Source organism: Uranotaenia lowii, chromosome 1, assembly GCF_029784155.1.
Source record: "Uranotaenia lowii strain MFRU-FL chromosome 1, ASM2978415v1, whole genome shotgun sequence".
NCBI lineage: Eukaryota > Metazoa > Arthropoda > Insecta > Diptera > Culicidae > Uranotaenia > Uranotaenia lowii.
In genome coordinates, this window is record NC_073691.1 from 209,342,322 (window position 1) to 209,369,743 (window position 27,422).

At 36.5% G+C, this 27,422-nt stretch overlaps 2 protein-coding genes across 2 annotated transcripts; one reads left to right on the forward strand and one right to left on the reverse strand.

Annotated features, from left to right (window-relative positions):
- Positions 1-2,116: 2,116 nt before the first annotated feature.
- Positions 2,117-2,539, reverse strand: LOC129739787 (protein chibby homolog 1-like). Its single transcript, XM_055731307.1, has one exon. The coding sequence runs from the start codon at positions 2,477-2,479 to the stop codon at positions 2,117-2,119; it is 363 nt and encodes a 120-aa protein (XP_055587282.1). The 5' UTR covers positions 2,480-2,539.
- A 28-nt stretch (positions 2,540-2,567) lies between these two features.
- Positions 2,568-24,811, forward strand: LOC129739786 (myosin heavy chain, clone 203-like). The gene is made up of 5 exons (XM_055731306.1): positions 2,568-3,064; positions 11,776-12,046; positions 16,734-17,269; positions 17,749-17,813; positions 24,124-24,811. The coding sequence occupies exons 1-5, from the start codon at positions 2,741-2,743 to the stop codon at positions 24,422-24,424; spliced, it is 1,497 nt and encodes a 498-aa protein (XP_055587281.1). The 5' UTR covers positions 2,568-2,740; the 3' UTR covers positions 24,425-24,811.
- The last annotated feature ends 2,611 nt before the right edge of the window (positions 24,812-27,422 follow it).

The following is a 27,422-nucleotide window of genomic DNA, read 5'->3' on the forward strand; positions in this document are numbered from 1 at the left end:
TTGACACAAAAATGACAAAGTGATAAAAATGACACAAAAATGACAAAAATGACATAAAAATGACACAAAAATTACGCAAGAATTATGCAAAAATCATTTTTGAACTGAACTAAATTAATTAAAACTATGCAACTATCGAGGTTCTGTAGATAAAAGGAAATGAAAAAAATGGCAAGCTTGAGTGTTGCAGGAATTCGTTGAGAAAAGTTTATGAACCAAACAACCCAATCTTTCCTAAACCCCACAAAGAAATGACAATTGAATGTTTTACCTTCCCAAAAAGAAAAGACTTAAAGAAAACACCAAATCAGAAAAAGACGCTGTCTCACTGTTTTTGTATTTCGGTGTTGTTGTTTTTGTTCCGTCAACATCTTTGTTGTGGAAGAGAGAGATAATTTATTATGCCCCAGACTTTTGGGGCTTAATCATTGAAAAATGTCCCACCTTGGGCGATGAAAAACTATGAATAAATCCGAACCATTTGGGGTTTCCTCTTCCGAAAAAACGGTGAAATCAGGCTGAAAAATCGCAAAATAAGCGGCCGGGTTTCTGTTATTGATGACTCCGGGGATGATTGTTTTCGGACGGTTGAACGCTTTTTGGACACGAGTAACGGGGGCACCATGATATTGACACTTTTCAATTACCGGTTAGGGAGAAGATTTAAAAAACGATCAAAATTGAGATAAAAGTTGGAAAACTGTTTCGCATTATCGCGAAAAAAATCAGCTTGTGATTTAAGCTGACTCTGATATGGATAAAAAATGATGAAAAGAAAATCCGTCAGCTCCAAGGCACTTAGTGCTTCGTCATCATGTTGGAATGTTTTGCTTTCCTAGTATCCTACTGGCTGTCAGTTAAATGTTCTTTTCGGAATTTCTTTGTTTGACTTCCGTTGGCATCTGCTTGTCACCGTGTCCATCTCTAGTTTGTTCGAATTATGGCACGACGAGATTTGGGATGTAAGACGCGAAAGTAAGAAGGGGAGAATGGAGACTAATCTGTTTTAGTCATTCTGTTTTGAAACTCTTACAAATTCTGCTTGAGGGGAGCATTCACTTTATTCTTCTTGAAAAAAGGTGGTCAATTCAACTTGGAGGTGTGTTGAACTAAATCTTCAAGGTTTTTTCCTTTTAAAATTTAAATTTCTCTGGGTTCAGAATTTTCAATTCTATCAGTTCTCAATTCTTAGTTTTATAAAATCTCCATTCAAAATTTTTATATCTCAATTTTGCAGTTCTCGATTCTCAACTCTTAACCAGCATTTTTAAGTCTCAATTCCGAGTTCATGATTTCCAAGTCTCAATCCTGAGCTCTGAGGATGATTCTAATGATTTATCCAATTATTCTAAATTTAGGTTATTCTATCTTATTTCTCAAAAATCATCATAGGTAGTTATTTTTATCTTTAATTCTGAATTTGTATTTCTCAATGTTCCATTCTTATAATTCCATTCCATGGTTGGGGAAAGGAAAATTTCAAAGGGGCCAACAAATGGAACATCGGTTTTATTGCAAAGAAAGTTGCTAAACCTCGCAAAAGAACCTAAACGTTCATCCATTGAAGGTAGAACGGGAAAGTTTTGCATCTTGTTAAAGTGCCACAAGAAGTTTCGGTTTCGGTTGTGGAGAGGAATTTTCCCTATGTTCTGTACTGATCACTTTGGAAAACCTTCCCCTAGAATGCAGACATTCCTAGGATCTCTGAAGAAAAGTTTAACATAAATTAACCAGAAGAAGGAAAGGTACCCGCAAAGTTGAAACGCTTCTTCCGAGTGGTTTGTCATGAAAGCTAGTAAGATTGGATTTCGCAAAACCGTCAAGAGTTTGTACTTCGCCTCGGATTATGCTTAATGGCTTCCGAATCGATGCAACTGGGAAAGTGGAGTCAGTGGAACTTTTCAGAAACGGAACGAATCATATTTTCAGAAACTAGCAACTTAAGTGTCGCCAAATTCTGTGTAACCAAATCAAATCAACAAAGTTCTTAAAGGAGACAAAGTGGCCAAAGTTCTAAGTTAAAATCTGTCTGTTTGTTGCTTGCCATCGACTTTGCATTTTCAAAATGTGATATTTCGATTTGTTTAAAATTCAAGTAGACCTAATACAAAAATGTTTATTGATTCTTCAAAGAATTAATTTCAATCACATTCTCCGTCAGTAGATCCAGTAGGACGTCCATCTTCACCTGGTACAGGTTATTTTCCTGTTCCAGCACCTTGATGCGTCGCTTCATCTTCATTAAATCGTCAATGGCTGTCGTCGAAAGGGTTCCTGAAGTTGTTCCGGAAGCACCTCCGGTAGCTTTCACAGAACTCATCCAAACACCATCCACGAAGCACAGCTGCTTGTCCAGCAGATTGAGCCGAATGCTCCGGAAATCGTCCAGTTCCTCCTGGTGGGCCGGGATCCCGATGTTTAGCCGCTGAGTCCTCGGCGGAGCAACTTTGGGGGCAAACTTTTTCGTAAAAATTGGCATCCTATCAGTCAGTGCTGTCGCAACAAAAAACAAAATCACCTTTGAGAATCAGGCACCTGTCAGCAGTGGAACAAAATAGAAACAAACAAACGACACGCGCAGGTTCCTGGCACGTGTTTTGAAGGTGGCCAAGTGACGCCGTTGCCATGGGAACGGGAACGATACCGCGTCCTGTTACCATAGTTACCATCGAATTGTAAACAAAATAGCAGCCGTATCAACCACGTCTCAGTTTGCAGGCCTAGCTGGCCCCGCACGGTAATGTCCTTAGTAGCTAGAAATCGGAACCAAGAAACGGAAACCGACGACGGAGGGGAACTGTTCGATTCGAAAGAACCGGAACCGGAAACGGCTGCGAGGACCATTCACGATTTGTACCAGGAAATTCAGCGGGAGATTCGAGGCTATCGACGGGAGCTTCGAGCGGATCTAGAGCGGCTGGTGAAGTGCGCCCAATCGGGTCCGGTTTTTGAGGGGGACCAGGAACACGCTCCGGGAGGAGAGATTGCCGATGGACAGCGATTTCAGCATTTGTCCAATGAAGTCATTGGCAATCTGAGGAACCAGCTGGATATCGTTTGGCAGGTTAGTTGGACTTGTGAGATATCACGCATGTATGATGTCCATTTTGGTCATTTTTGTAATTTTTTCTCATTTTTGAAAATTGTCAACTTTATAAATTTTGTAATTTTTTTTTCAATTTTGTCAATTTTGTCACTTTTGTCAATTTTGTCCATTTTGTCAATTTTGTCAATTTTGTCAATTTTGTCAATTTTGTCACTTTTGTCAATTTTGTCAATTTTGTCAATGTTGTCAATTTTGTCAATTTTGTCAATTTTGTCAATTTTGTCAATTTTGTCAATTTTGTCAATTTTGTCAATTTTGTCAATTTTGTCAATTTTGTCAATTTTGTCAATTTTGTCAATTTTGTCAATTTTGTCAATTTTGTCAATTTTGTCAATTTTGTCAATTTTGTCAATTTTGTCAATTTTGTCAATTTTGTCAATTTTGTCAATTTTGTCAATTTTGTCAATTTTGTCAATTTTGTCAATTTTGTCAATTTTGTCAATTTTGTCAATTTTGTCAATTTTGTCAATTTTGTCAATTTTGTCAATTTAGTCAATTTTGTCAATTTTGTCAATTTTGTCAATTTTGTCAATTTTGTCAATTTTGTCAATTTTGTCAATTTTGTCAATTTTGTCAATTTTGTCAATTTTGTCAATTTTGTCAATTTTGTCAATTTTGTCAATTTTGTCAATTTTGTCAATTTTGTCAATTTTGTCAATTTTGTCAATTTTGTCAATTTTGTCAATTTTGTCAATTTTGTCAATTTTGTCAATTTTGTCAATTTTGTCAATTTTGTCAATTTTGTCAATTTTGTCAATTTTGTCAATTTTGTCAATTTTGTCAATTTTGTCAATTTTGTCAATTTTGTCAATTTTGTCAATTTTGTCAATTTTGTCAATTTTGTCAATTTTGTCAATTTTGTCAATTTTGTCAATTTTGTCAATTTTGTCAATTTTGTCAATTTTGTCAGTTTTGTCAATTTTGTCAATTTTGTCAATTTTGTCAATTTTGTCAATTTTGTCAATTTTGTCAATTTTGTCAATTTTGTCAATTTTGTCAATTTTGTCAATTTTGTCAATTTTGTCAATTTTGTCAATTTTGTCAATTTTGTCAATTTTGTCAATTTTGTCAATTTTGTCAATTTTGTCAATTTTGTCAATTTTGTCAATTTTGTCAATTTTGTCAATTTTGTCAATTTTGTCAATTTTGTCAATTTTGTCAATTTTGTCAATTTTGTCAATTTTGTCAATTTTGTCAATTTTGTCAATTTTGTCAATTTTGTCAATTTTGTCAATTTTGTCAATTTTGTCAATTTTGTTAATTTTGTCAATTTTGTCAATTTTGTCAATTATGTCAATTTTGTCAATTTTGTCAATTTTGACAATTTTGTCAATTTTGTCAATTTTGTCAATTTTGTCAATTTTGTCAATTTTGTCAATTTTGTCAATTTTGTCAATTTTGTCAATTTTGTCAATTTTGTCAATTTTGTCAATTTTGTCAATTTTGTCAATTTTGTCAATTTTGTCAATTTTGTCAATTTTGTCAATTTTGTCAATTTTGTCAATTTTGTCAATTTTGTCAATTTTGTCAATTTTGTCAATTTTGTCAATTTTGTCAATTTTGTCAATTTTGTCAATTTTGTCAATTTTGTCAATTTTGTCAATTTTGTCAATTTTGTCAATTTTGTCAATTTTGTCAATTTTGTCAATTTTGTCAATTTTGTCAATTTTGTCAATTTTGTCAATTTTGTCAATTTTGTCAATTTTGTCAATTTTGTCAATTTTGTCAATTTTGTCAATTTTGTCAATTTTGTCAATTTTGTCAATTTTGTCAATTTTGTCAATTTTGTCAATTTTGTCAATTTTGTCAATTTTGTCAATTTTGTCAATTTTGTCAATTTTGTCAATTTTGTCAATTTTGTCAATTTTGTCAATTTTGTCAATTTTGTCAATTTTGTCAATTTTGTCAATTTTGTCAATTTTGTCAATTTTGTCAATTTTGTCAATTTTGTCAATTTTGTCAATTTTGTCAATTTTGTCAATTTTGTCAATTTTGTCAATTTTGTCAATTTTGTCAATTTTGTCAATTTTGTCAATTTTGTCAATTTTGTCAATTTTGTCAATTTTGTCAATTTTGTCAATTTTGTCAATTTTGTCAATTTTGTCAATTTTGTCAATTTTGTCAATTTTATCTATTTTGTCAATTTTATCAATTTTATCAATTTTGTCAATTTTGTCAATTTTGTCAATTTTGTCAATTTTGTCATTTTTGTCAATTTTGTCAATTTTGTCAATTTTGTCAATTTTGTCAATTTTGTCAATTTTGTCAATTTTGTCAATTTTGTCAATTTTGTCAATTTTGTCAATTTTGTCAATTTTGTCAATTTTGTCAATTTTGTCAATTTTGTCAATTTTGTCAATTTTGTCAATTTTGTCAATTTTGTCAATTTTGTCAATTTTGTCAATTTTGTCAATTTTGTCAATTTTGTCAATTTTGTCAATTTTGTCAATTTTGTCAATTTTGTCAATTTTGTCAATTTTGTCAATTTTATCAATTTTGTCAATTTTGTCAATTTTGTCAATTTTGTCAATTTTGTCAATTTTGTCAATTTTGTCAATTTTGTCAATTTTGTCAATTTTGTCAATTTTGTCAATTTTGTCAATTTTGTCAATTTTGTCAATTTTGTCAATTTTGTCAATTTTGTCAATTTTGTCAATTTTGTCAATTTTGTCAATTTTGTCAATTTTGTCAATTTTGTCAATTTTGTCAATTTTGTCAATTTTGTCAATTTTGTCAATTTTGTCAATTTTGTCAATTTTGTCAATTTTGTCAATTTTGTCAATTTTGTCAATTTTGTCAATTTTGTCAATTTTGTCAATTTTGTCAATTTTGTCAATTTTGTCAATTTTGTCAATTTTGTCAATTTTGTCAATTTTGTCAATTTTGTCAATTTTGTCAATTTTGTCAATTTTGTCAATTTTGTCAATTTTGTCAATTTTGTCAATTTTGTCAATTTTGTCAATTTTGTCAATTTTGTCAATTTTGTCAATTTTGTCAATTTTGTCAATTTTGTCAATTTTGTCGATTTTGTCAATTTTGTCAATTTTGTCAATTTTGTCAATTTTGTCAATTTTGTCAATTTTGTCAATTTTGTCAATTTTGTCAATTTTGTCAATTTTGTCAATTTTGTCAATTTTGTCAATTTTGTCAATTTTGTCAATTTTGTCAATTTTGTCAATTTTGTCAATTTTGTCAATTTTGTCAATTTTGTCAATTTTGTCAATTTTGTCAATTTTGTCAATTTTGTCGATTTTGTCAATTTTGTCAATTTTGTCAATTTTGTCAATTTTGTCAATTTTGTCAATTTTGTCAACTTTGTCAATTTTGTCAACTTTGTCAATTTTGTCAATTTTGTCAATTTTGTCAATTTTGTCAATTTTGTCAATTTTGTCAATTTTGTCAACTTTGTCAATTTTGTCAATTTTGTCAATTTTGTCAATTTTGTCAATTTTGTCAATTTTGTCAATTTTGTCAATTTTGTCAATTTTGTCAATTTTGTCAATTTTGTCAATTTTGTCAATTTTGTCAATTTTGTCAATTTTGTCAATTTTGTCAATTTTGTCAATTTTGTCAATTTTGTCAATTTTGTCAATTTTGTCAATTTTGTCAATTTTGTCGATTTTGTCAATTTTGTCAATTTTGTCAATTTTGTCAATTTTGTCAATTTTGTCAATTTTGTCAATTTTGTCAATTTTGTCAATTTTGTCAATTTTGTCAATTTTGTCAATTTTGTCAATTTTGTCAATTTTGTAAATTTTGTCAATTTTGTAAATTTTGTCAATTTTGTCAATTTTGTCATTTTTGTTAATTTTGTCCTTTTTGTCATTTTTGTCATTTTTGTCATTTTTGTCATTTTTGTCATTTTTGTCATTTTTGTCATTTTTGTCATTTTTGTCATTTTTGTCATTTTTGTCATTTTTGTGATTTTTGTCATTTTTGTGATTTTTGTGACTTTTGTCATTTTTGTCATTTTTGTCATTTTTGTCATTTTTGTCATTTTTGTCATTTTTGTCATTTTTTTCATTTTTGTCAATTTTGTCATTTTTATCATTTTTATCATTTTTGTCATTTTTGTCATTTTTATCATTTATGTCATGTTTGTCATTTTTGTCATTTTTGTCATATTTGTCATTTTTATCATTTTTGTCATTTTTGTCATTTTTGTCATTTTTGTCATTTTTGTCATTTTTGTCATTTTTGTCATTTTTGTCATTTTTGTCATGTTTGTCATTTTTGTCAATTTATTCAATTTTGTCAATTTTGTCAATTTTGTCAATTTTGTCAATTTTGTCAATTTTGTCAATTTTGTCAATTTTGTCAATTTTGTCAATTTTGTCAATTTTGTCAATTTTGTCAATTTTGTCAATTTTGTCAATTTTGTCAATTTTGTCAATTTTGTCAATTTTGTCAATTTTGTCAATTTTGTCAATTTTGTCAATTTTGTCAATTTTGTCAATTTTGTCAATTTTGTCAATTTTGTCAATTTTGTCAATTTTGTCAATTTTGTCAATTTTGTCAATTTTGTGAATTTTGTCAATTTTGTCAATTTTGTCAATTTTGTCAATTTTGTCAATTTTGTCAATTTTGTCAATTTTGTCAATTTTGTCAATTTTGTCAATTTTGTCAATTTTGTCAATTTTGTCAATTTTGTCAATTTTGTCAATTTTGTCATTTTTGTCATTTTTGTCATTTTTGTCATTTTTGTCATTTTTGTCATTTTTGTCATTTTTGTCATTTTTGTCATGTTTGTCATTTTTGTCAATTTTGTCAATTTTGTCAATTTTGTCAATTTTGTCAATTTTGTCAATTTTGTCAATTTTGTCAATTTTGTCAATTTTGTCAATTTTGTCAATTTTGTCAATTTTGTCAATTTTGTCAATTTTGTCAATTTTGTCAATTTTGTCAATTTTGTTAATTTTTGTCAATTTTGTCAATTTTGTCAATTTTGTCAATTTTGTCAATTTTGTCAATTTTGTCAATTTTGTCAATTTTGTCAATTTTGTCAATTTTGTCAATTTTGTCAATTTTGTCAATTTTGTCAATTTTGTCAATTTTGTCAATTTTGTCAATTTTGTCAATTTTGTCAATTTTGTCAATTTTGTCAATTTTGTCAATTTTGTCAATTTTGTCAATTTTGTCAATTTTGTCAATTTTGTCAATTTTGTCAATTTTGTCAATTTTGTCAATTTTGTCAATTTTGTCAATTTTGTCAATTTTGTCAATTTTGTCAATTTTGTCAATTTTGTCAATTTTGTCAATTTTGTCAATTTTGTCAATTTTGTCAATTTTGTCAATTTTGTCAATTTTGTCAATTTTGTCAATTTTGTCAATTTTGTCAATTTTGTCAATTTTGTCAATTTTGTCAATTTTGTCAATTTTGTCAATTTTGTCAATTTTGTCAATTTTGTCAATTTTGTCAATTTTGTCAATTTTGTCAATTTTGTCAATTTTGTCAATTTTGTCAATTTTGTCAATTTTGTCAATTTTGTCAATTTTGTCAATTTTGTCAATTTTGTCAATTTTGTCAATTTTGTCAATTTTGTCAATTTTATCTATTTTATCTATTTTGTAAATTTTATCAATTTTATCAATTTTGTCAATTTTGTCAATTTTGTCAATTTTGTCATTTTTGTCAATTTTGTCAATTTTGTCAATTTTGTCAATTTTGTCAATTTTGTCAATTTTGTCAATTTTGTCAATTTTGTCAATTTTGTCAATTTTGTCAATTTTGTCAATTTTGTCAATTTTGTCAATTTTGTCAATTTTGTCAATTTTGTCAATTTTGTCAATTTTGTCAATTTTGTCAATTTTGTCAATTTTGTCAATTTTGTCAATTTTGTCAATTTTGTCAATTTTGTCAATTTTGTCAATTTTGTCAATTTTGTCAATTTTGTCAATTTTGTCAATTTTGTCAATTTTGTCAATTTTGTCAATTTTGTCAATTTTGTCAATTTTGTCAATTTTGTCAATTTTGTCAATTTTGTCAATTTTGTCAATTTTGTCAATTTTGTCAATTTTGTCAATTTTGTCAATTTTGTCAATTTTGTCAATTTTGTCAATTTTGTCAATTTTGTCAATTTTGTCAATTTTGTCAATTTTGTCAATTTTGTCAAGTTTGTCAATTTTGTCAATTTTGTCAATTTTGTCAATTTTGTCAATTTTGTCAATTTTGTCAATTTTGTCAATTTTGTCAATTTTGTCAATTTTGTCAATTTTGTCAATTTAGTCAATTTTGTCATTTTTGTCATTTTTGTCAATTTTGTCAATTTTGTCAATTTTGTCAATTTTGTCAATTTTGTCAATTTTGTCAATTTTGTCAATTTTGTCAATTTTGTCAATTTTGTCAATTTTGTCTATTTTGTCAATTTTGTCAATTTTGTCAATTTTGTCATTTTTGTCATTTTTGTCATTTTTGTCATTTTTGTCATTTTTGTCATTTTTGTCATTTTTGTCATTTTTGTCATTTTTGTCATTTTTGTCATTTTTGTCATTTTTGTCATTTTTGTCATTTTTGTCATTTTTGTCATTTTTGTCATTTTTGTCATTTTTGTCATTTTTGTCATTTTTGTCATTTTTGTCATTTTTGTCATTTTTGTCATTTTTGTCATTTTTGACATTTTTGTCATTTTTGTCATTTTTGTCTTTTTTGTCATTTTTGTCATTTTTGTCATTTTTGTCATTTTTGTCTTTTTTGTCATTTTTGTCATTTTTGTCATTTTTGTCACTTTTGTCATTTTTGTCATTTTTGTCATTTTTGTCATTTTTGTCATTTTTGTCATTTTTGTCATTTTTGTCATTTTTGTCATTTTTGTCATTTTTGTCATTTTTGTCATTTTTGTCATTTTTGTCATTTTTGTCATTTTTGTCATTTTTGTCATTTTTGTCATTTTTGTCATTTTTGTCATTTTTGTCATTTTTGTCATTTTTGTCATTTTTGTCATTTTTGTCATTTTTGTCATTTTTGTCATTTTTGTCATTTTTATCATTTTTATCATTTTTGTCATTTTTGTCATTTTTGTCATTTTTGTCATTTTTGTCATTTTTGTCATTTTTGTCATTTTTGTCATTTTTGTCATTTTTGTCATTTTTGTCATTTTTGTCATTTTTGTCATTTTTGTCATTTTTGTCATTTTTGTCATTTTTGTCATTTTTGTCATTTTTGTCATTTTTGTCATTTTTGTCATTTTTGTCATTTTTGTCATTTTTGTCATTTTTGTCATTTTTGTCATTTTTGTCATTTTTTGTCATTTTTTGTCATTTTTATCATTTTTATCATTTTTGTCATTTTTGTCATTTTTGTCATTTTTGTCATTTTTGTCATTTTTGTCATTTTTGTCATTTTTGTCATTTTTGTCATTTTTGTCATTTTTGTCATTTTTGTCATTTTTGTCATTTTTGTCATTTTTGTCATTTTTGTCATTTTTGTCATTTTTGTCATTTTTGTCATTTTTGTCATTTTTGTCATTTTTGTCATTTTTGTCATTTTTGTCATTTTTGTCATTTTTGTCATTTTTGTCATTTTTGTCATTTTTGTCATTTTTGTCATTTTTGTCATTTTTGTCATTTTTGTCATTTTTGTCTTTTTTGTCATTTTTGTCATTTTTGTCACTTTTGTCATTTTTGTCATTTTTGTCATTTTTGTCATTTTTGTCATTTTTGTCATTTTTGTCATTTTTGTCATTTTTGTCATTTTTGTCATTTTTGTCATTTTTGTCATTTTTGTCATTTTTGTCATTTTTGTCATTTTTGTCATTTTTGTCATTTTTGTCATTTTTGTCATTTTTGTCATTTTTGTCATTTTTGTCATTTATGTCATTTCTGTCATTTTTGTCATTTTTGTCATTTTTGTCATTTTTGTCATTTTTGTCATTTTTGTCATTTTTGTCATTTTTGTCATTTTTGTCATTTGTGTCATGTTGCGTAATTTTATTAATTTTTGTTTATTTGTAAATTGGTTTTCAATGCGAAATTGAATTATTGACAAGAAGCCAGTTGTGGCGTTAAAAATAGATTTATTAAGTTTCGTGCTTCTATTCAACTTCGAAATGAATTGTTCAAACATCTTTCATCTGAAGTGAAAATACCTTTAGGGAGTAGCAACTTTATTGGTACTCGACCGTCCCTCGCTTTTGCAAGGATACGAACAGGACTAAAGTAATTTAAGTACCGCAAATCCATTATGAAAACAATTTTACCTTTTTGCGCTGCTTCCATTCGCTTCGCAGAATGCATCGGTTTCTTTCAGTTTCAGGGTTTTTCATTTTATTTCTGCCACCCTCTTTGCTGCTTCGGAAGCAAAACAACAACGAATACCTTTCATTGGCGAGGAATTTTTCCGTCCGACAATGATCCGTCCACCTATCCAAACCCCAACGACGACGTCGAGACACGATGACAGGTTCTTAGGCTGGAATGCTATCGGGATAAAGTATACTTGTGTCAGTTGGCAAGTGCTCTCGAATGCTTCCTATCGGCGCCAGAAACGAAATCGACATTTCCTGAAGGCCATTGTCACAATTGTTATTTTTCCGCGGCTCAATGGTTTATTTCTAAACGGCTTTTTCCTTCTTTCTTTTTTTCCGTTCGACAACAATCGTCAATTGGGATTTCCCGCTCATCGTCGCCGGATTGGTCCGTCCAAAATTTGGCACCATTTCGCCACGTGACAGGAGAAAACAACTTTCGAAAGTCTCTGGAAAAGCTCTCAGAAGACAATCCAAATACTGGAGCTGGAGATCGGTGAATATCGGAAGCAGCTGAAACAGCCAAAAAGTATACAAACGCTCCGGGCCCAGTATACGGCAGCACTCGAGCTTCTGGAACAGAATCTGCTGGCCTGCCGAACGAAGCTTGGCCAACAACTCGCGGAAAACAAACGCCTAAAGGGAGAGACCGCAGCTGAACACGACCGGCTGGAAGCACTCGAGCGGGACTTTGCCGGTAGGTATTTTCACTATTTTCACCACAAGCTTTTCCCCAACTTCAGTCCGTCCGTTGATGCTTTTTGGCAGCCGCCGCCATACCGCCATTTCAACAATCAACCCGCGTTTTGGTTTGGCCAAACCTTTCTCGTCGAACGGAAGGTTTCCTAATGTTTGCAGGAGCTGCGCGGCGCCATTCCATTCCAATCCACCAGAACCACATCAAAGGGTAGCGAGCGAGCGATTTAGGAAATCGGCTCAAATTGATTCGTCGTTTTGCTCCGTGTTTAGGATTTTGAATGAGCGAGGGTCAGCGAGTCTGTGTAGGTAGAGGGTTCTCTTTTTTAGGGATCGTAGATTTTTTCCAGTTGGGTAAAAATTAATGGATGGCGCCGCGCCGCTTTCGATAGTCCCGAATCGAATGGGTCCTATTAAACTTATTACATTGTTGGAAATTACAATCAAGGCGATAGCATAAACTGCTGTTTCCCAAAGCTTAAAGCTGAATTTAAGTCGAAAAAAGGAGAAATGGAAGGAGTAATTTTAAATTCTGACCTCAGAACACTGAAAAAATTGTTCTTTACTTTATTTTACAAGCTTTTTGTTTCTGCACGAAATAAAGAGTTTTTTTTGAATACATTTTTGCTTTTCTTACAGAAGGGATAGTTATTGGTCGATTTGACAGATTATTATTTATGGGTCTTAAACTAAGGTTGTCAAAGCAATTTTATATAAAAACCTGGCAAAATCCGGACATTTGATTCAAATTTTCAACCAAAAATCCAGGCAAATTTTAGCAAAAACCAAAAATATCTCAACAAAAATCAAGATAAAAAAATTGAAATTTTTTTTTTCGACAGATTAAATCGTATTTTTAGGCTTCCAAAAAGCATTTTATGATAACGCACCGCCAATGCTAATCCTCGGACTCCATGGGCTACAGCAGCTTTACGACAACTGAAAGCGACAAAAATGCGTGCCCTTCGAAATTACAACAAGCGTAAATCTCCGCATACCAAGGAACAATATCACAAACTCAACTCCGCCTATAAAAAAGCCTGTCAACGTAGCTATCAAAAACATCTTAGTCGATTTCAGCAAAATCTCAAGACTAGCCCAAAATCTTTCTGGAATCACGTCAAGAATCAGCGGAATGGACCTAGAATACCGTCCTGCATGTTCCTGGATGGCATCATGGCAAACTCTGACTCCGGAATCTGCGATCTCTTTGCCAATAAATTCTCGAGCATCTTTGATACATCTTCAATAACCGACGACCAACTGAATTGTGCCATCAGGAGTGTTTCACCACTGGGCTTTTCTTTAAACGGTATTACAGTCGAGGGCACAACCATCTCTAGGGCAGCCACTAAGCTCAAAAACTCCTTCTCTACGGGCCCGGATGGGATACCAGCTACCTTCCTGAAGCGTTTTATGCCTTCTTTGCAGACTCCTATCAGGCTTATCTTCCAAGCTTCACTTGACCATGCCACCTTCTCCTCACTGTGGGAAGAAGCTTACATGTTCCCGGTTCATAAAAAGCTATAGCCAAACTTTTCGAATTGGTGGTTTTAGATCTCATTTTCATGTTCTGCAAGCACAACCTCTCCAACGACCAGCATGGATTTATGCCTCAACGCTCAACTACAACTAACTTACTAACCTTTACCTCGTTTGTGCATGAAAGTTTTGCAAAGAAATCCCATATACCGATCTGTCTGCCGCATTCGACAAGGTGAACCATGATATTGCCATCGGAACGCTCGCGCGTTTAGGATTTTGTGGATCTCTTATTGGCTGGTTCCGCAGTTACCTTACTGGACGTAAATTGACAGTTCGTACGGCTAACTGTTTTTCCAGGCAGTTCTCAGCTTCATCAGGCGTGCCTCAGGGAAGTCATTTAGGGCCGTAAGTATTCCTAATCTACTTCAATGACGTGCTGCAACTCCTCGATGGACCAAAATTGGCGTATGCCGACGACTTGAAACTGTACTACTCTATTGTAACCACGGGCTAACCTACTGCTCAGCGGAGCAAGAACCCCCCTCAGGGTCGGCACTCGTAAAAGGAATCGCGGAATCAAGGAAACACTTTAGATCGGTCAAGAGAACTCCCACTTTATTTTCTCGAAAACGTAAAGCACTAACGTGACACTGGGCGAATGGCTTTTTGTTTGTTCACTTCCCCGATATGAGGGTTTTTCCTCAAGGAATTGAAACTGTCCTACCTCGTGTTGCGGTGGTGACAATGGTGCCGTGACGGTGTTGTGGGTTGGCTTCGGCTCGATTACCTTCTCGCGTCTTCCCGACGGCTGGTGACAGGGATCCAAGGATCTCTTGGTGGGCTGTAGTGACGACGGACGAAGCACGCTGGGTATCGGCTGTAGTTCACGGCCCTCGCAGTTTAGGTGGAGCGGATTGGCGGTTCCCTGGATGGTGACCTCAAGGGTAAACCTTCGGTGGATCGACCGGTGGAGCCGATGTTGTTGTTCAGCCAAAACTAACGGGGTCCTAAGGCACACGATGGGAAACGGAAATGTATCAGTCGGACGCCGGGTACGGGGTTCAAAATGGCGGTTACCTGGTTCAAAGTGTGTCCCAGATAACTTGCTGGGTTGCCTACTGGCTTTGTGTGGTTGTGCGGTTTGGTGAAGTCGACGTCTCGAGCTTATGGATCCAAATAAGGCTGTTTCTTAGCTAGGCTATTGACCCCGTACTCCGGTCATAGACATTTGAGGTCCGTCCAGTAATTCCTCCCATCATGTCCTGTTACGCTTCGATGCGTTAGCGTTACCGTTACCATAACGTGTCCTTCAGCTCCACCTGGTGTCGACTAGCGCTCTGTTGACCTGATCACGCTGCCTCTACGCGTTCGGTATCTTGGAGTGGTCATTCTCCGTTCCTCCCCAAAGCACCTCCTTGAATCTTGATGGTGTTTTTCGCAATTTAAACTATGATTCTCACTACACTCAACGGTAAACTAACGCACTGGTTACACTATCAATGGCTCCGAAGATGTGAACTTCCTGCAGAACCAGTTTAACCTCTTTGCCTCCTGGTGTGATGCCAATCGCCTACCTTTAAACCGTAATAAATGTGTAGTAATATCATTTTCCCGCAAACGACGCCCGTTCTCAGCCGTTTATTTCCTTGGAAACGATGCAATATCTCGAGCTCAACACGTGAAAGATCTTGGTGTGATCCTCGACGCGTGGCTGGATTTTAAGAATCACACCAACTATATCGTTGACAAAGCCTCCAGAAGCCTGGGTCTTCTTTTCCGCATGACGAAGGACTTTAAGGACATCTACTGCCTGAAGAGTCTTTAATGCAGTCTGGTTTGATCGATCCTCGAATATGCTTCTGCAGTTTGGTGCCCATATTATCAAAACGGATCTGATCGCATGGAAGCCATCCAACGACGTTTTTTGAGGTATGCCCTTCGACACTTAAACTGGCAAGACCCTTTTCGACTTCCCAGCTACGAAAGCCGCTGCCACCTGATCGACATCGACACGCTGCAAGCCCGCAGGACCGCCACTCGTGCTTCTTTCGCCGCTGATCTGCTTTCATCAAGAATCGACTCTCCCGCACTTTTGCAAGTTCTTCCACTTAGCGTCCGACCTCGTGGTTTGAGGAATCGGGATCTTCAGCTTTTTGTTCCTGTTAGACTAAACAATTACGGGGCCAACTCTGCAATAATGCAGATGATTTTGACGTTTCGAAGGTTGAATTCCGAAGAAGAATTTCTAGTGTTCTAAGCTCAGTGTAGATTTGTATTTGTAGTTAGTCTCTTAATTTTTAAATATCATTTGGATCAATATATGATCTGTTGATTTAATAATAATAATAATAATAATAATAATAATAATGTTTATAAAACTTGCTCAAAACATTTTGTTTTGGGGGCATACATTTCAAAAATCTACAACACAATCCAAGCCGGGCCGGACGGTTCTAAAATTTTGCACTTCATTTTGAAAACCGGTGCTCTTTTTTCTGCGAGACTCAAGAATATGAAAAAATAAATTGAAAATTAAGGTGTTAACTAAATTATCAACATTCCCCAGGACCGCGAGTATTGTTTTTTTTTTCTGAAAACAAAGTTTTGAAATTTTTTTTTGTTTATTTTTCCCCGTTCTGTAAAATGTTTGAGGTTTTGATAGAATTTTAAAGAAGTTCAAACCTAAAAGAATCTTAGAAATGAATATTTTAAAACATACACTAAACTGTTTAAGATCAAGATATTTATTATTAAACAAAGTATGAAAAGTCAAAATGCTGTCTTCAACAAATCAGTTATTGAAACAAATGTACCAAAAATGCGGTTATGTTGTGTGTGCAATCGTATCTGTATCAATCACGAGCTACATTTAGTTATTTTAGATAAAGATATTTTCTATATTTGTTTATACCAATGAAGAAAATAGTTTCTTAATCGGAAGTAACAGATCACGAAATTTGTTTTCAATGGTTTCCCTATTATTCACTTCTGTCCCATAAAAAGCGCCCTGACAATTCAAATTTCAATCATTCCCGGTCGGAAATCATTGTGAATCGAATTGCAAATCACTCTCTCCCTCTTCTCGACGAACGACGACGACGACTGACTGTGCCGTGGCGATAGGAAAAAAACCCATTTCTGCAAATTTTGCATCGGCAATTTATCTTTCAATCTTACTTTTTTTTTCTTCTCTTTTCTTGAAGCTCTACAATCGGAACACCAGCAGCTGCAGTCGGAATTGAACGAGTGTCGGGCTGTTGAATCACGCCAGGCTGCCGAGCTGCAGACGGCGATGAAGGATAAAAGCGAGCTTGAGGCGCTTCTGGATCAGGCCAACTTCCTGGCCCGGCAGCACATGGGCCGGGAGAATCAGGCCCTGGCCAAAGTGCAAGAAGCCCTCCAAATTGCCGATACAGCCATCGAGGAGAAGCACAGCCTGTTGGCCCGGGAGCAGGACGTCCGGGAGGAATGCAACTTTCTCGCTTCCACCATCGGCCAAGTGATGGAGGAAGCTGCCCGGAAGGTGGAACTGGAGATGAACTCACTCCGGATGGGGTACGAAAATAGGATTACCGCACTCGAGAAACAACTGGAGCAACTGAAGGGTTCTCTTGAGCTGCAAGTGCAGAGGACCGGGCAGGCCGAATCTCGCGCCACGGCACTGGAGGACAAGTTCAAGAACTTGATTGTGACGAACCAGAACCTGGATGCGGATCTACACGCCGCCTCGAAATTGATAGTAAGTGTCCTCTTAGCCTGTTTCTGTGCTGTTTATTGCACAACTTCGACCCGGCAATCTAGCTGATCATTATCAATTCTGAACTGTCGATAAAAAATAAAATAAAAAAAAGAAATGACATAAAAACCTGACGGGATGGCGGCAAAAATCAATTAGATTGAAGGGAAAACTACAAGTCGGAGTCCATTTTCCCCCTCAAAAGGGCACAGGACCGGCCAATCCGCCAGACAGACAGTCGGACGCGGAAGACCTGGGTACCGGGCTCTTCAAAACGTGACGTTCCCGTCATAAGCAGACTTTATGGCAATTTAATGTTCTTGGAGTGTCTTGGAGAGTTGCCACACCACCACCTTGGTCTGCCATCTGTGCGTTTTTCCGGGGCCCCGATTTCGTACATAACAATATACCATATTGAAAAAAAAAAAATTATTTCCCATCCCCGTTTGCTAACATTCTCGTGTTGTTTCGTTTTCTTGCAGATTGAAATGGAATTAAAATTGGAAGCGTTCCAGAAGACGATGACCAAGGAGCAGGAAATCGGCAAGTAAGTAAGGGCGTTTGTTATTTCTGTACCATCGTAGATAGGGCCGTGGGAATGATGAAAAAATGTTTTTCTGTTTTTAAAACTTGTAGTAAATGTTATCACCGTACCTGATAAGAAATGATTTTTTTTTGTCACTTCAAGATTTGGTTGGTAAATGGTGGATAATGTGCAACCCATATTGGTCATATTGTCTCTTATTTACAACTCCTATCTCCACCTCCCCGTGGTACCGGCTGGGATGCAATTAACCTAAGCGGAGATCGGGTACCCAACCCCGGTGGATGCTTTGGTCGCATGCAGACTGAGAAGGTGGCACGCGTCTGTTCCCCAGGTCAGGGGCAGCGTGCAACAACAACCGAGCGTCTGTTCTCCAGGTCAGGGGCGGCTCAAGCAGCGTCTGTCTCGCAGCGAGCTGCTGAATTTATGAAATGCAGCTCCCGCCAGCTAAGTCCAAGATGGCAACCCCATCTCGGGATAGGGACTTTAGGCTAACAACCTACTGCTCCTGATATCTTGTATTGTTACGGAAACTGAGAGAAGAAATAACCGAATTGGAACTTTGGCAACGACTTTTAGCATGAAAACACGGATTAGAATTGAAACTTGGAATGTTTTGACCCTTGCCCAGCCAGGTAAGCTGGCTCAACTTGCTAGAGAAGCTAGCCGCCTCAATCTAGAGATATTGGGACTGAGCGAAGTCCGTTGGCCTAACACTGGAGAACACAAGACACAGTGTGGGCAAGTACTGCTTCACTATGGCATACTAGGAAAACTCGCTACTCGGGAACGAGGAGTTGGTTTCCTATTAAGCACGCATTCCCATGCGGCCCTTATAAGATGGGACCGATCAACGAAAGAATAATCGTGGCCAGATTCAGAACACGGGTTAGAAACCTCACAATGGTCCAGTGTTATGCGCCAACTGACGTTGCCGATTTGCAGGAAAAAGAGCAGTTTTACAGTCAATTGAACAGCGTGGTTGAGAGAATTCCGAAGGGTGACATTCAAATCCACTTAGACGACTTCAACGCAAAGATTGGCTCCAATAATCAGGACTTTGAGCGCATCATGGGGCGCCATGGCCTAGGACAGATGATCGAAAACGGAGAGCTGTTTGTAGAATTTTGTGGCAACAACAACATGGTGATCGGTGGATCGCTCTTCCCCCATCGACCAGCACATAAGGTCACTTGGGTATCCCGAGATGGCCGAACAGAAAATCAAATTGACCACATCAGCATCAGCCGAAAATGGAGAAGGAGCCTTCTTGATGTCCGCAACAAACGAAGCGCAGACATTGCATCTGACCATCACCTCGTCCTTGGCGAGATACGACTGAGAGTTGCGCGTGTCCAACGGCGCGAGGAGAAAGTCGGCTGTCGATACGACGTCCGCCGGTTGGAGAATCCAGAGGTGGAAAGGGCATACGTTGAACAGCTAGAATCCCGAGCCTCGGAGCTGCCGACAGACGGAACAGTCGAAGAACAGTGGTGTGGAATCAAGAATGCCTTTATCACGACGAGCCATGGTACTCTCGGTAAAGTTTGTGGAAGAAGAAGTGAATGGATGTCTGATGAAACTTGGAGGATGGTCGATGATCGGAGAAAGGCGAAAGTCGGGATTGAGCAGGCATGTTAAACGAGCTTGTGGAAGAGACAAAAGAGCCTGGACAAACTCCCTAGCCGAAGAGAGAGAAAGAGCCGCCGCCATTGGAGATATCCGATTATTATATGATATATCTCGCCGCCTTAGTGGTGCAAGGACTAATGCAAGAATGCCGCTGAAAGACCGAGCAGGTTAGCTGCTGACAGATCGAACAGATCAGCTCAAGCGTTGGACTGAGCATTTTGAACAACTCTTCCGAGTTACAAATAGCAATGGCCAACAGAACCCGCAGCTCGAGGCGCCCACAGTATGTCGCATTAATGGCGTAAACTCGGAAGCGCCCTCGCTGGCTGAAATAGAAGCGGCAATCAAGGACATAAAATCCAACAAAGCGCCTGGAATCGATTGCATTCCTGCTGAAATGCTCAAAGCCGACCCTGCCCTGTCAGCACAATTGTTGCACCGTTTGACAGAGTGCGGTAACTGGCGTGACATAACTTTGATCTGTACAACCCTCAAAGTACTCTTCAAAGTGATCCTGAACAGGATCCAGGAGAAAATCGACGCTACACTCCGACGGCAACAAGCTGGATTCCGATCCGGACGATCATGTGTGGACCACATCGCTATGCTATGAATAATACTGGAAAAAATCAACGAATTCCAGGACTCTCTTCTGCTGGTGTTCGTTGATTTCGAAAAAACATTTGACCGACTGAACCACGAAAACATCTGGGCTGCTCTTAGACGACGAGGGGTCCCAGAGAAACTAGTCTATCTCATCGAGGCACAGTACGAGACATTTTCGTGCAAAATCTTGCACGACAGTGTCTTGAGCAAACTCGACGACCTCACCCAAAGTTACAAGGCAGCAGGTTGTCGAGGTCTATTTTATCACAGTATTTCTATAGGAATACCAACGATAAACCAACGCACCAGATGAGACGATTGAACTCCAATAAAGTACCTAATGATTCCACCTAAAAATTAAATTATTAGCTCTTCTTGCGTACTCTAACTTCTAGCACTTAAGCGCCAACAATTATTATAATAATAATTGATGTGCAGAAGTCGCTGTAAAACCCGGACTCACTGGGCAACTTAACGCTCGCACGGATCTTTTCGGAACGATATTTCCGGGGTTCACAAGGCCGACAAAATAATCGCCAAAAAAAATAGTGAAATTCCACGAAGCCACGACTCGAATACTTTCAAAAAGCCAACTTCTCGACAGCAAAGCCAAAATGTCTAAGGGGCTCTTACTTGCATTTTTCCCCTGAAGTCAACTTCCCCGCCATTCTTCCTTTAGAAAAAACCGCCATCAGTATCCTGAGCGGCTGACTAAATAACGATAAGTTATTTTATCGCCTTTGGAAGGGTTTTCCATTACACCGAAAGCTTTTCCATATTTCCTCCTCTGAGTATCTTATACACAGAGTCTTATGCGTATATATTCCTCCCATGAGGGATTATTTCGTGAACAAGCCAATATAATTTTCGTGAACCGTTACAAGGTCTCAAAGTCAATGTCGAAAAGACCAAGTCGAAGGAGATCAACACAGGAAATCCCTCCAGTTTCATGGTAGCTGGGCAACAAGTTGAGAAAGTGGAGTGCTTCCAGTATCTAGATAGCCAGATAACGCCTGATGGTGGTACAAAGAAAGACATCGAAACCCGGATCAGAAAGGCCCGATTTACGTTTGCGAGTCTCCGAAACATCTGGCGGTCACGCCAGATCTCTCAACGAACGAAGTCCGAATCTTCAACTCAAACGTCAAATCCATTTTGCTGTACGGGTGCGAAACTTGGTGCACATATAACGACGCGAAAACTGCAAGTATTTGTAAACCGCTGCCTGCGGAATATCAACCGCGCTTGGTGGCCTGGCAACTGGATCTCAAATGAAGAACTACATCGCCGGTGTCATCAAAGGGCGCTAGAAATCGAGATTCGGGAACGTAACGTAAGTGGAGATGGATTGGGCACACGCTGCGAAGAAATGAGAACGAGATTTGCAGAGAGGCGCTAGATTGGAATCCAGAAGGACATAGAAGAAGAGGCAGACCCAGAAACTCGTGGCGTCGAAGCCTAGCCGCTGAAATCCGCACAGTTGACGAGAACCTTGGCTGGCAGCAAGTGAAGACGCCGGCTCCGGATCGCCAGCAGTGGAGATCTTTTTTCTCAGCCCTACGCGTCGCACAGTGGGCCAGGAACCACACTTTTGCGGTCAAAATTGACTGCAGGCCAGAGGCTTCGTTGTAGCTCGGTGTCTTCGACAAAGTTACTCGACTATATTTGCGCAATCTATTGATGGATTTGAATTAGTTCTACATTTCTCCGCAACTGACGAGAACCCACCGACATTTTTCACATGCATTTAGATCATATTCTCAACTGTCAATTCTCGAAAAAGGAGATACGCCAAACTGCTCGCAAGCAAGTTATTGCAATTTGAAAAATGTAAAATTTTAACCTATTTTGTGCGATTATGACAGAAAAAATCTGTGATACGAATAAGTTTGCCACTAGAATATCTCATTTGAGTCTATTCCAATCGAATGCTGTGGAAATTTGAGGTATTGTATAGCTAAACACAAAAATAGGTGAAAAAAACATTTTTTCCAAGGTTTTTTTTCAATAATTACTTTGGCGACGTTAGTACACAACATAAAGTTTAACAATGTTCTACAAATTCTGTTGATGTGAAAGGTATAATAAACAACTTTGTTGAAGAAACTATGCCTGTATCTTGCATCTGTAAAAAGTTAGATTTTGGCGCCACCTTGCGGAGAAATGTAGAACTAATACAAATTCATCAATAGATTGCGCAAATATAGTCGAGTAACTTTGTCGAAGACATCGATGAGCTACAACGAAGCCTCTAGGCCTGCAGTCAAATTTGACCGCAAAAGTGTGGTTTCTGGCCCACTGTGCGTCGGTCAATCGGCGCCGAACCCTTAGGTAGGTACGATTGTAACTTGCGACCCGTCTAGTACCGCGAGAAATTAGATTAGCCCCGATTTCAACTTGCGACCCCTCTATTGAAAGAGTTTGACTTGTAGGTGATGAAAAATAGTATCGCGAGATCGCTAGTACAAGCTACTAGTGTTAGTACCGCGATAAATCAGTTTAGCTCCAATTTCAACTTGCGACCCCTCTAGTGAAAGGGTTTGACTTGTAGGTGACAAAAAAAGTTTCACGAGTTCGCTAGTACAAGCTACAAGTGTAAGCACCGCGAGAAATTAGTTTAGCTCCGATCTCAACTTTCGACCCCTCTCGTGAAAGGGTTTGACTTGTAGGGACGACAACTAGTGTCGTGAATCCGCTAGTACAAGCTACTAGAGTTAAAACCGACAGAAAATAGGTTAGCTCGATTTCAACTTACAACCCGATTATTAAAAGGGAAGAAATTGATGAGAATTTATTTAAGCAGTTTCTTGGTACAAGCTTGTACAACTTAGTACTAGTAGATTATTTCTACCAGTAATGAGACTAATAACTTGGTCAAGCGAACTCACGTTTCAAAATTTTCGTCATCTAGAAGTCAAAGCCTTTCACTTGACCGGTCGAAAGTTGAAATCGAAGCTAAACTGATTTCTCGCGGTACTAACACTAGTAGCTTATACTAGCGAACTCTCGACACTTTTTTTCGCCACCTACAAGTCAAACCCTTTCACTAGAGGGGTCGCAAGTCTTAATCGGAGCTAAACCCATTTCTCGAGGTACTCGTGCCGTTAATCATCATTAATTTGTTTTAACTATTACTAGTTACCAGAACCCTCAAACATTAATTTATCATCGCGACAAGCGCTTTCTTTAGACGTTACGCCCGAGAATTTCAAAATTTACCTATCTATTCAACTATGTCAGTTAACCTTTTCTGCTGATGTAATAATCGATTCAGTCGATTTGCTTCAGTGTGAGCATTTTGAAATATTTTCATCTGTTGGTGGACCGTCGGAGACAAACTAATGTGTAGCGAGTTATCTTTATCGTCAATGGAAACAGATGAGAAGTAATCGCTTTCTCATATTTATCGCTATGTGTAACACAAGGGATAAAACAGTTATCAGTATCACATTAGTTGGATTTGCTTCCCTGGTAATAAGTACTATTATAGTGACAAGACGAACGAAACTGAATAAAGATTAACTCTATTCCACCACTGAAAACATATTTGATCCTATTACTTTCTCTTTCGATGATTATGTAAGGGATAGTTTGATACTGGGATGCTGTAGGACCTACTCACTTTGATTCACACAACCCATCACGAATTTCCCACTGAAAAAAAAATGGATTTTGTCGCGAGGTAAACACGAGAAGACACTTAAATATTGTAGGAAGGAAAGGACGGGTACCGATCGGGTATTTATGTATCTACCTACATATATTGAGCGAAAATTCTGCCAGAGCTATTTATTGCCACTGGCCCGTTATTTTCATTATCATTCATGCTGCCGGCAATTATGAATATTGGCCTAAAATTAAATACGTGATATTGGCTTGTAATTGACTTTCGAATAAAATCATATTTTTTTCTCTCTTCAACTGAATAAATCAGGATCTACGCTTCCTACCAACCAAAAGCCGTATCTGTTTAAATTTTCCATTAAATAAGCGTAATCATCGAAGCGTTCATTCACAGTGATGGGGAAATTTCGTCTGAATTGTGCTTCCTTTTTTCTTCCTTTCCACTGGGCAGAATGAGGCAAGCGCGGGAACAGGAATTGCGTCAGCTGCTGGATTGCAACGAACAGCTGAAGGAGCGCTGGCGAACCGAGATGCTGACGGTGACCGACGGATTGCAGCGCAAAATAGAAGCACTTCGGCGGGAAAATTGCTTACTCACGGTGGAAAACAATCAATTAAAGGATCAGCTACTGCGGGAGGACGGTGCTGGGAGTGTGGTGGGTGGCCTTCTGCGGCCATCTCGGGACGGTAATCCAATCAAAGGTCCGGAGACCACAGCGGCTAACTCAACACCACCATCACCGGCACACTGACCTAACCCAAGCAAGACCAATTCGGAGTGGTCCCCCTTCGGGGAGGGAAGGTGGATCGAGGATAATGATGTCGATTTTTTGTTTGGTTCATCTTTGAAACTGTTAGGCGGCAGCGAGGTATGATCGGATGATGCTGTGCTGGGGGAAAAATGTCATCATCATTGTCTCTATGTGTGTAGCGCAGCGTTCGTTGACAATCACCGGAACCAGCAGTGAGAGAGCGAATTTTCTCTGGAGCCACTACGACGAATGGCGCTAGCTAGTTGATACTTTTTGCTGCTGCCCCAGCCCCGGTAAATGGATATTTTGTGTTCTCTAGTCATTAGGAGCAGATGCGATGGCATGGATAGAACTTTTAATTAACGCTATAAATCTAAATTGACGTGTAAATAGTTGATAAGGAAGCTCAATATAATGGAGTAGTGAAAAAGGTAGATGTGCGGTATAATAATTTTTCGAAAGTCGTTCCAACTTCGACTGATGCCATGATATGGCCATTACCTATAAGAATACGAAAATAAACCATTTCATGTTCTAGTTGTAAAATTGTAAGTAACAAAAAAAAACTCGCACACAAATTTTCAAGCAATGAAAAGAAAAAAAAAAGAAAATAAAATAAAATTATAAAACCAGACAGGGAACTCAACCGTATGCATAGCAAGAGGTTCAAATATGGCGTTTAAAATAGAATGAAAAAAAAATCAAGAAACAACACACATAGCCACATAGTCAAAATGGATAAACACCTTTGCGAGCGCCGTTTTTTCCACTCTCGAACGTGAGGATAACTAATTTCAAGTTTTTAGTAGGTTTCACCTTTAAAAACCTAACATAACGTAGGTACCATAGAAAGATAAAGGAGATAAAGTTCTTTGAACACAGATGCTGAATCACAGCTTAGTGGAGGTAAACGAGAACTGAAGTACTTAAGATAGGTAGGTACCTAGTTTAAGTTTTTCACCTTTGTGAAGTTTTATCCTATTTTTTCGGGAAGCGTAGCAATTAAACTTTTGTAGCAGAGATTTTGCTGGCAAAGTTTTCGTTGAAAGTTATATCGGATTCTTTCTGTGGTGATATATACAAAGAAAAAAAAGCGTTAGTTCAAGGTAAGATTTGCACACAATTTTTTGAGAAAATAAACGGAACGCATTGGAATTAATAACTTGGAAATCAGAATTTGGATTTGGAATTTGGAATCAGAAACCACCATCCCAAATGAACAAACCATCTTATAGGATCTACCATCCATCGAAGACCGATATCTGGAATCTTAGATAATTACAGAATACCTATGTATTAAGAATTCACACTCCAGAAACTAGAATCCAGGATTCCGGCTACACAATTCAAAACCAAGAATTTGGGATAGTCTAAAATCTGAAATGCAACTATAACGATTGAACCAAAACTCCAGAATCCATAATCACCACTTTTGAACTGGATTCTAAAATCTAGGAAACAAAATATAAAATCGAGAATTGAAAATCTTAAATCTTGAATTAAAAGTCTAGAATCTGGTATCGAGAATCCAGAATACAGAATCTTGAACCTAGAATCTGGAATATAGAATTAAGAATACTGCCAACGTTAATAATTATCGACCGATATCTACTTTGAGTGTTTTTAACAAAATTTTTGAAAAACTATTAACAGTGGGGTTGAATAAATTCCTCATTGACAATAATATACTTTACTAGCTGACCCAGTGTGCTTTGCTACACCTTCCAGAAGTAACTGAAATTTGTGGTACTTAGTTATTAACTTTTAATTTATTTGCTCAAAATTTTAAAATTCAATTTCAAAATCATTAAAATGTTTTTTAAATTGCATTTTAAATTGCATAAGTGACCACCTCCCCCATTCCTTAATCCCTAATGGAATGAAGGAGGGTCTCATAAATCCGAAAAACACTTCTTATATACAAATACAATCCCATGTCATATACGGCTCCATTTTCGATAAGTTCTCGAGTTATTCAAAAAATGGGTGACCCTCTCCCTACTTTATAACTCCAAGAGAAGGGTGTCTCAAACCATCGAAGAAACATTTCCCGTGCACAAATATGCTCTCATACAAATTTGATTCTATTTTTTCGATTAGTTATCGAAATATTAAAAATAAAGAGTATGAGTGACCCTCTTCCCACTTTTTATCGTTCCACTGAATGGAGGGAAGAGTTGCTAAACCACGGGATAAAACATTTCTTGTGCTCGAATACTCTCTTATGCTTAATTTGGTTTCGTTTACTTAATTAGTTGTCGAGTTATCCTACACAATTTTTATCGGAGCCCCACTTCCTACGTATCCCCTACTTGGAAGGAGGGGACCAAGATTCCGGAAACATTCCGTGTATTAAAATACACTCCCATGCCAAATTCTGTTCCATTTGCTCGATGGTATGATTGTTCCCATGTCATATTTCGTTCCATTTGTCAGATAAGTTTTTGGTTTATGCAAAACAATCGTATATGAGCTCTCTTTTTTCCTAACTGTACCCCCAATTGAAGGAGAAAGAAGTCTGAAATAGGCAAAAAACCATTTTACGTATCCAAATGCTTTCCTATGCCAAAATTATTTCCATGCTCTATTAGTTTTCGAATAATGCGAAAATTTGTAAAGGAGCCCCCGTTTCTCTTTGCTATCAGCCAAATTTCGTTCCATTTGCTGGGTAATTTCCCGAGTGATGTAAAAAATTGTTCGAAAGCACCCTCCTCCCTTAAGATTTTCTGACTGGAAGAACGGAGGGTTCTCAAAATATCATAGAATCATTTCTGGTAATCAAATACCCTTCATTGCCAATTTTGGTTTAATTTGCTTGATTAGTTTTCCAGTAATTCTGAAAATTGTAAAGGAGGTCCCTCCCCACTTTCTATCTCCACACTGGAAGGAGGGAGGGGTACCAAATAATCATAGAACTATTTATCGTTCCCAAATACCCTTCCAAGCCAAATTTGGTTTCATTTGTTCGAATAGTTTTCAAGTTATGTAATACAAAATC

Excerpts from the sequence above, each read along its gene's own strand:
- LOC129739787 (XM_055731307.1), bottom strand. The coding sequence starts at position 2,479 with ATGCCAATTTTTACGAAAAAGTTTGCCCCCAAAGTTGCTCCGCCGAGG.
- LOC129739786 (XM_055731306.1), top strand. The coding sequence starts at position 2,741 with ATGTCCTTAGTAGCTAGAAATCGGAACCAAGAAACGGAAACCGACGAC. Across the intron at positions 12,047-16,733 it reads ACTCGAGCGGGACTTTGCCG|CTCTACAATCGGAACACCAG; the intron begins GTAGGTATTTTC and ends CTTTTCTTGAAG. Across the intron at positions 17,814-24,123 it reads AAGGAGCAGGAAATCGGCAA|AATGAGGCAAGCGCGGGAAC; the intron begins GTAAGTAAGGGC and ends TCCACTGGGCAG.